A 10,437-nucleotide genomic window follows, 5' to 3' on the forward strand; every position below is an offset into this window, starting at 1 on the left:
GTTTGTAACCAAGCAGATGGAGCAACCATTACCATAGTATCTCCCCCCTACTATGGTAGTAAATGGTTGCTCCATCTGCTTTGTTACAAACATTCTTCCAAATATCTTATTTTGTGTTCAGCAGAACAAAGAAACTCATACAGGATTGGAACAACATGAGGGCGAGGAAATGAGGACAGAATGTTCATTTTTGGTGAACTATCCCTTTAAGAAGAACTGACTGGCTTATAATATAAATTCATTTAATTTTTTTCAAATATATTTCTGCAGACTTAATATAATTAGTCTTCTTAACTAAGCACAAGTAAGAAAATTAGTTCAACGTATATTTTTTTGCTCTTCCAACATTTTATTAATTGGAGTTTTACGAGTGTAAGTTTAGGGATTAAAGTGATATTTATGTGTTTTCTGTAAAGGGAAAGATTTCATGAGTTAATGTTCGTGTTTAATGTTCAGTTCTGTCGGACATTTAGAGGAGTTTCTGTCATCATGTGGTCATTATTATGCAGAAGAGTGTTTAGGGTTATACACACTTACACACTTATACACACACTCATTAGATGGGATTCCTGCTTTCAGTTAAACTGAGTTTGCCCAATCAGTTATTTTTGCATTTCATTACGCTTGTTGTTATTTAAACGTTTTAAAGGTAAATTAAATTGATAAATGTGTTCACCTAACATAATAAACTTTTATAAATTTAACATGCATTATTAAGTAAACTACACATATAAATATGATCTAACAGTGACAAATTCAAATAGCGCGCGTTTACTCTAAATAAATCATCAGATTTACTTGAATTTCTTTTGTTCCTATAACTAAATAATTATTATTTTTAAAAATTGCTCAACATAGTTCATGTGTGAAACCACATGACGCATATTTTAAGTAAATTCAACAAGTCATTTTTTTATTTTATTGTAGTTTTACATATTTTGGATTCCAATTCAATTTGTTTAAGAATAGTGATTAATAGAGAAACACAAGTGCCTAATTCTGAGTTAGTGAATATCTGTGCACGAGTGTGACGTGTGTAGACACACACCATCTGAAGACGAGACACTTTAATCATCCATCAAGCACATCCGTCAGCATTTATTAATAACGCTTAACCTGCTGGAATTACACTAACGAGCTTTCAACATCACTGAAGGGATGCTATCTGCTCTAGTATTGAAGAAATATAAAAGCTTATCTGTGCCGTAAAAGCGCCATAAATCAGGAGGCACTGAGCAGGAAGTTAATGGCATTATGTTTACGGTGCGTCGACTCTAAAAGCCACAAAGCGGCTGAACAGAAGAAACCTCAGAGGCATTTTCTCACACAAACTTCTGAAGAACTGTGTAGAGCTCAACCTGTCAGCAGACACACACACACACACACACACACACACACACACACACACACACACACACACACACACACACACACACACACACACACACACACACACACACACACACACACACACACACACACACATCACAGGAAACATTCTGCATTTTTACTTTCTCACTAAAACTCCTCCTGTGTGATTTATAAGCCTTTTGTAAAGTGGGGCCATGGGTAATGTCCTCATATTTCACCCTCTCCTGTAATACCTGTGTCATACCCATGGCATTATACACATTTGTGTCCTCATATGTCACAAACACACACACACACACACACACACACACACACACACACACACACACACACACACACACACACACACACACACACACACACACACACACACACACACACACACACACACACACACACACACACACACACACACTCACACACACTCACACTCACACACACAAACACACACAAACACACACACACACACACACACACACACACACACACACACTCACACACACACACACACACTGCCCCTAAACCTACCCATCTCAGGAAACATTCTGCATTTTTACTTTCTCATAAAAACTCCTCCTGTGTGATTTATAAGCCTTTTGTAAAGTGGGGCCATGGGTAATGTCCTCATATTTCACCCTCTCCTGTAATACCTGTGTCATACCCATGGCATTATACACATTTGAGTCCTCATATGTCACACACACACACACACACACACACACACACACACACACACACACACACACACACACACACACACACACACACACACACACACACACACACAGTGTGTGAGCGCCACCTGCTGGTCATCTGTAAAACCACAAAATGAATTATAACCGAAAGCTAAAGACTGGAGACTCAAATATAAAGCGCTCAGATCTCGACCTCAACACAAGCATAATAAAGACTCAAACTGCTCTTCATTTCTGTCCTGTTCTCCAGCACAAATCTCCACACACTCTCAAATCAGGACACATTTACTGGAGGAGAGAAATTCATGAAGATATTATATTTATATACAATTTAGAGAGTCAGAAAATAAACTTCATTCAAAGGAAAACGAGATGATCTTTCTGACTCACTGTTTGTTTTGTGTAACAGAATATGAAATATAGCAGAGATTTGAGCTGGAAAACGAGACCAACGAGCACATGAGGATCGGATCACATTATAGGAATAACTTCAGGAATATGAGAGCTGCACAATTCATCAAATATAATCGTGATAAAGCCGCAATTACACGAAAAATACAATTAATGAACATACATTATTCTGTGTGCTTAAGATGTGTTCCCCACTCTGCATCCTATCTTCCTTAAAAATCCTTTAATGTAAATAGTGATAATCATATTAATAATCGCAGCTATAATTTCAAGGGGATAATGGACACTTATGATGTTTTATAACTGTGCAGCTCTGACTATATGAAGCACACAGACCGACTAAAAAGGCCATAAAAGTTTAAATGTTGAGGAGAAGAGGAAAGTGAGTTAATGAAGCGAGTGTGTTATCAGGTCTGAGCGTGTCTATCGCGTGAGAACGGCGTGTGTGTGTTCGTTTCCGAACATACACTGATCATGACAGAACCATTGCTCCTCCACATCAACTCCTCATGTGTCTAACACTTTATCTACTCATTTAGCAGTAAAATACGGCTGTAAATGTGACCCGGAGCACTTCCCCAGCCCAGATCTCACGGCTATATTCAGAGCAATACATTATACGAGTCAAAATTATCCATTCTTATGTTATGCCAAAAATCATGTTCCATGAAGATATTTAGTAAATGTCCTACCTTAAATATATCAGAAATGTATTAGTAGTAGTAATATGCATTGCAACTTTAAAGGAGATTTTCTCAACATTTAGACTTTTTTGCACCCTCAGAGTCCAGATTTCCAGGTATTGGCTGAATAATAGACTGGTTTTGTGGTCCAGGGTCATATGGGCTGCCACAATTATGACATTATATTGACATTTGTAATCAGAGCACGCTTTAAAGCATCCGCTAGATGTGATACTGATGTTAACCAATTAATCAAATATCATATGAATATAATGACATGTATGACTGTATTCTGTTCACTGTTCTGAGCAACACATTTTCTACCAAACACCCGGAGCAGGTTTAAGCAGAGTTATCTGGTGTAGTTCCAGCAGAGGGCGATGGAGTCACACTAACCCAGCTTTACCTCGACCCGCTGCGGAGGGACGGATTTATCAATGTTTACTGCATACATTACAATAATATCTGTACACGGCAGAAAATGCTCTGCTTATTCAGTATTTTTTCTTGTTTCTAGTCCAAATATCTAACAATTCTTAAATCAAGATGCATTTACTAGATCAGTAAAAGAGTATTTTTGCTTGTTTTGTTGAAAATCAAATCAAAATGAAGTGAGTTCCAATCAGAAATCAGATTATTTCTCTCACCCCATTGGCAGATCATTTTGCCTGTTTTAAGCAAAAACTCTCTTCATTTAGATTTTATTTTCAACAAAACAAGAACAAATATCTTCTGTCGGTTTACTGATCTAGTAAATGCATCTTGATTTAGGGATATTTAGATATTTGGACTGGAAACGACACAGAACGGCTGAGGAAGAAGAGCGTGTTTTGCAGTGCGCCTCTTATTTTTTAATTGTTAATTTGCTCATTACCCCTAAAACAACACTTACTGTAATTTTGTCATTGCAGTTATTTTAGTTTAGTTGTATAGCCATTGCATCTGGTATTTTTATGTTAATTTTATTTGAATATTTAGTCATTTCGTTGTGTGCTTTTGTCATTTTATTAGTTTTTATTTTAAATATTGCTATCTAGGTTCAACTTATTTTTTATTTCAGTTTTAATAATAATAATAATACAAAATTCTGCTTTATGAAATTATTTTAAGCAACAGAAAGAAATAACTTTTATTTTGTATTTTTTTCTAGTTAATAATATAGTGCATCAATTTCAACTTATTTAGCTCATTGCCATGGCAACACTTATAATGTTCGTTTTAAAGTAAAAAATATTCAAATAAAAACTAATATTTACATTTTATTTGATTTCTATTTAAAATTAACTGAAATATTTATTTAAAGTTTTTTTTTAACTAATATTTATATTTGAATATATTCAGCTTCAGCTTTATTTAATGTACTTGTTGGTTTAACACCAGCTTAAGTCCAGTCTCTGACCTTTGACCTGAGGATGGAGCCAAACAGGGACGTCTTGTGTTTAGTGTCGCCATCCTGAGCATCTCCATCTCCATCTCCATCTCCAGACTCCGCTCTGTGGAAGACATTCAGTTATTGATATCAGTATTCAGTTTGAGATCTGCAGATTGAGGAGTCAGCTCATAAACGCAACAGAGCCGAGTTTACGCTCGTGTCTGCCGGCTAAACCCACAGGAATGTGGAGCACGAAACGATCACCTACAGACGACGTGGATTCTTTACAGTTACAACACCTGAGTAAAGTGCTCCGGATTCACCTAATGGACACACAATGGCCTAATTATAAGACACACTTCATAACTCATCATAGCTCTGCGTTAAACTGGAAATATCGGCTTGAACCAGTGCGTCTGAAAATCTGGGTTATGAAGGAAACATTTTCTGACGGTGAATCATGAAGTCATCGTGCACATAACACTAATCCTCAACAAAGAGCAGCTGGTATGACTACACTACATGCTCTTCTTACTCAGTTTGTCTCGTTTCCAGTCCAAATATCTAAATATTCTTAAATCAAGATGCATTTACTAGATCAGTAAAACCACATGAGATATTTGTTCTTGTTTTGTTGAAAATAAAATCTAAATGAAGTGAGTTTTTGCTTAAAACAGGCAAAATGATCTGCCAATGGGGTGAGAGAAATAATCTTATTTCTGATTGGGACGGAAACAAGAAACAAGATTATTTTTCTCACTTCATTTTTATATTTTTCCCTGAGAAAACAAGCAAAAATATCTCATGTCGTTTTACTGATCTAGTAAATTCATCTTGATATAAGAATTGTTAGATATTTCAACTAAAAACAAGACACAATGACGGAGTAAGAAGAGCATGTTTTGCAGTTATATGACCGACTCAGGGATCATCCTTCGAGTTATGAGAGATTCTGTCTCAGAAACTTCAGCCTTTAGATTGCGTGCATGTACACGATCCGAGTCTGAGGCCTAAAGATCGCAGGGGTTCAGCATTCCAGCCTTTACACCTCAGGCACCTCACACACACACACACACAACACACACACACACACACACACACACACACACACACACACACACACACACACACACACACACACACACACACACACACACACACACACCTGTGCAGGTGTTTCTGCCATCACTGCACCTGCATCACTGAACATCTGATTCATAATCACTTCATCCAATAACAGAAAGCCAGTGATAAACACTTTTTTAGAATGAACTATGGACAAATTAAAAAGAAAGAATAGAAAATATATGGTCAACTTGTAGAAAAACAATCCCAATTTCAGTGATTCCAGTATCAGGTGAAAGTTTCACTGGTATATCGAGTGTTTGAGATCGAGCTTCTGCCTCGAGGCACAGAATGCAGGTTTCACTCAGATGAAGGAAGACGGTAAGCATGCGGTGTGTCCTGTTCCTGCAGCACACACACTCACACACACACTCACTTTTTCTAAATTCTTTCCAACTTTCTATTCATCAAAGAATCCTAAAAAAATAAAAAGAGAAATCTGAACTGTGTTCAACTCTGATAATAATCATAACTGTGTGTTGATCATCAGATGTGAGAGTGATTAGTGAAGGGTCATGTGACTTTGAAGACTGGAGGAATGATGATAAACCTCAGATCACAGGAATAAATCACACTTTACTACACTGCTCAAATAAATAAAAGAACACTTTGAAAACACATCAGATCTCAATGGGGAAAATATCACGCTGGATAGCTATACTAATATGGGCAATGTGTTACGAACGAAAGGATGCCACATCGCTTGATGGAAAAGAAAATGATCAACCTATAGAGGACTGGATTCAAAGACATCCTGAAAATCTAAGTGAAAATATCATGCAGCAGGCTAGTCCACTTTGCTGAAATTTCATTGCAGCAACTCAAAATGGTTCTGTTTGACTAGAGGACCCTCAGGCCACCCTCATGAAATCTGTTTCTGATTGTTTGGTCAGAGACAGTCACACCAATGGCCCACTGGAGCGCATTTTGTAGGGCTCTGGCAGTGCTCATCCTGTTCCTCCTTGCACGAAGGAGCAGAACCCGGTCCTGCTGATGGGCCAAAGACCTTCTATAACCCTGTCCATCTCTCCTAGATTAGCTGTCTGTCTCCTGGAATCTCCTCCATGCTCTTGAGACTGTGCTGGGAGACAGCAAACCTTCTAATAATGGCACGTATTGATGTGCCATCCTGGAGGAGTTGGACTGCCTGTGCAACCTCTGTAGGGTTCAGGTATCGCCTCATGCCACCAGTAGTGACACTGACCCCAGCCAAAGCAAAACTGGGGAAAAACAGTCAGAAAAGATAAGTTGAGAAAAAAATGTCAGTGCCCTCCACCTGTAAATCCATTCCTGTTTTTGGGGTCGTCTCATTGCTGTCCATCTAGTGCACCTGTTGTTAGTTTCATTAGCACCAAAGCAGCTGAAACTGATTAACAACCGCCTCTGCTACTTAACTGACCAGATCAATATCCCGGGAGTTTAACTGACTTGATGCTATTCTCTGATTAAAAAGTGTTCCTTTAATTGTTATGAGCAGTGTATATATTAAGCTCTAATAATATATTGGTCAACACCCAATATGGTCAAAAACGGTGTGTTCTGAGAGAGTGTAAGTCTCTCGGCCAGGGGTTTTCAGACTGGGGTACCCAGAACATTTCAGGGAATAAAAGGACAAAGCACAGATTTATAAAGTCTATCAAACCTTATAAATGTCTCAGTTCTAAATGTTCTTGCCATATACAGTCCCTGACAAAAGTCTTGTCGCTTATCTATTTTCTAGAAATACCTGATATTAACCTGACTTTTAATTAATTCATTGGTGTTAGAATTAGCTCATATGAATTGTTAAAACCCTCCCAAATGATGTTTAATGCACTGAAATAAATAAATTTCATAGAAAAAATATTTATCATTTAATCAAGACAGAAAGGTCAAATTTTGGCAAGACAAAAGTTTTGTCGCCTATACAGAAATTGAACAAATTTACTGCAAATACAAAAATATGTCAGCAAATTAAGCTGTGGTGCTGTGAGATCCAAATGTAATATCTTGTATGACTTCCGTGAGCTTGAAGGACTGCATCCATGCGGTTTGGCAAGGATTCATACAATTTATTGATGAAGTCATCAGGAATAGCTCAGAAAGCAGTCTTGCATGCCTCCCAGAGTTCATCAATATTCTTTGGTTTCGTCTTCCATGCGTCCTCTTTCATCCTACCCCACATATGCTCAATGATGTTCATGTCTGGTGACTGGGCTGGCCAATCCTGGAGCATCTTGATCTTCTTCGCCTTGAGGAACTTTGATGTGGAGATGGAAGTATGCGATGGAGCACCGTCCTGCTGCAGAATTTGGCCTCTTTTATGGTTGGGAATAAGAGGTAGCTAAGATTTCTTGGTATTTTAGACTATTGATGTTCCCTTCCACCCTGCAGATCTCTCGCACACCCCCATACTGGATGTAACCCCAGACCGTGATTTTTCCGCCACCAAACTTCACTGTTTTCTGGCTGAATCTCGGATCCATTCGGGCACCAGTAGGTCTCCTGCAATATTTGCGGCGACTGTGGTGTAATTCAACAGAAGATTCATCTGAAAAATCCACCTTCTGACACTTTTCCAGCGTCTATCCTTTTAGCAGGCTGTGGGCCTTGGCAAATGCCACACGGTTTTTCAATTGTCTTTTGTTTAGTGCTGGCTTCTGGGCACTGATTCGACCATGGAGGCCATTTCGAGACATAATCCGACAAACTGTTCTGGTTGACACAGGGACTTCAGGTGACCAGGTCTCGTGGAGCTCTGCTGCAGTGGAAAATGGGCTGGCCTTGGATTTTCGAGCCAACAAACGGTCCTCTCCAGCAGTTGTCTTGCGGGGTCTGCCTGACCTGGGCTTGTCAAAAACGTCTCCAGTCTCTTCAAATCTTTTTTTTATCCTCTGTACTTGACGCGGAGACACATTGAAGGTGTCTGCCACATCAGCAGTGGATCTGGTCTTCAGCCTCTTGATAATCAAAACTTTAGTCTCAGGGTGAATCTTAGGCATGTTTGCAGAGGTCTAGTTGCAGTTGATGTGAAGGTCTAGTGTACTGGGGTTCTTTTTATACACACTTGAGACCTAATTGATCCATTATTAGTCACAGGTGAAGCTCATATGACAAGGTGAGAACACTTATGTCTTTGCAAAAGCTGTGAATATTAGAATACTTTTTGAAAGTTTAGTTTTTCACTGAAACATTATCACAAAAGCTGGTGGGATTAAAATGAGCCATTTCTTCTAAAAATATCTTGATTAGAAATATATTTCAGCGGCACTTTAGGTCAATTTGTACACAAGCGACAAGACTTTTGTCAGGGACTGTACATACTGTATAAGTTTGCTTCACATCTTTCTAATTAGTTTTTCTCACTATAGTCCCCTTTATCTCACAGTCGGAGTCGGTTTCTTAACTCACACACACTTTATGGGATCTTTCTGTTGGCCCATATAATACAGACTAAACATGTTTTTCTACTGTAAGATGATTATACAGTGCGTTCTGAGTCTGTCGACACGAGCAACAGGTTTGGGGTTTTAAGCGCACTCCTCTCACAGCTTGTTTGCCTTTGTGTCACGGTTTATTTGGGAATGGAGACGGTGTTTGATTAAGACATAACAATGTATTGTGTCGAGCAAACACAGTGTGTATTAACAGACATGTTCTGAAAAACTGCACATGTCAGTTTACTGAGCGTTTGTGACCAACCGTACAAATGACCTACAGTGTTTTACTACAAAAGGCTTTTAATTGAGCGCTAAATTATGTTAATGTGCCAAGTGTTAGGCCCTTTTGGGTTGCAATTATAGTGACTGATCATTTTACATGATTAACTCTAACCCAAACTATTCAGAGCAACAGATTAACAGATATCTAGAAGAAGCGTCACTGCATAATTAGTAACATCTGTAAATCCCCAACTTTCTACCACCCATTGTAAATTATGGAACGATTACACACATTATATGACTGGGCTAGACTTATATGAGCCAACATTATTACTATTGACATATTTCTGAGCACATCCACCAGCTGAGACACGGATGAGCATGTTCAAACAGAAAGCAGTGGACAGAGCCAAAGTGTCAAAGTCCAAATGCATGAAAAGCTGCATGAGCTCAGCAATGTCCCAAATAAACACACAACGGTTTTCAAAGCTTGTGAGATTTCCCATTTAGGCTTTAAAATCTCCAGTCACATGCAGGACATCATTTCATTTCTTCACCGTTCACAACTTGTCCCCACAATAAGGTCTAAAGATCACGGATGTGCTGACCTCGCTAAACTCATTTAATGCTTTTTATAAGATGTTCAGTGGGTTCTTAGTCTCGTTGGCCTATTAGGAACAATATTGGTCGATTTCTTCCCAGCCTCCCCATGGGTCAGATCAACCAAACGTCAGACACTTCCACAGCTCAAATTATGCTTTTTCTGAAGCAAGATAAACACAAATAGTGATGAAACCAAATTATTAAATGCCATGGATGTATTGAGGGGTGTAAAAATACTCTAGAGAGCTGGCAATAACATTATTTTATATAGTAAAATGTGTTAACTTTACCAATCTTTGTTGCATTAAATGCCAACCGTGACAGTTCAAAAACTGGACAAAAGCACTTCTTTTGTTTCTTTGCCCCATATCTGCATGCCTGTACCTCAAGAAATATTAAAGATATCTCAATATCCTTTCAGATTCTGGTTAGTAACACACTTTTAATATGGTTAAGGCCCAATATAGTTAAATTCCAGATCTACTGGGATCTACTGGGAGAATTAAACATTAAACATAGGCTCAAAAAGTCAACAT

General features: G+C 38.4%; 1 protein-coding gene across 1 annotated transcript in view; it reads right to left on the reverse strand.

The window, feature by feature from the left end:
• crybg2 (crystallin beta-gamma domain containing 2) overlaps positions 1–6,840 on the reverse strand; it is a 50,706-nt gene extending 43,866 nt beyond the window's left edge. The window contains exons 1-2 of the mRNA XM_067426504.1: positions 6,755–6,840; positions 4,560–4,653 (exon numbers count right to left, since the gene is read on the reverse strand). Of these exons, the coding sequence (XP_067282605.1) occupies positions 4,560–4,653; positions 6,755–6,840 (180 nt within the window). The remainder of the gene's footprint in view (positions 1–4,559; positions 4,654–6,754) is intronic.
• Between the last annotated feature and the right edge of the window lie 3,597 nt (positions 6,841–10,437).

The sequence above is a fragment of the Pseudorasbora parva genome, chromosome 19 (assembly GCF_024679245.1).
Source record: "Pseudorasbora parva isolate DD20220531a chromosome 19, ASM2467924v1, whole genome shotgun sequence".
Lineage (NCBI taxonomy): Eukaryota > Metazoa > Chordata > Actinopteri > Cypriniformes > Gobionidae > Pseudorasbora > Pseudorasbora parva.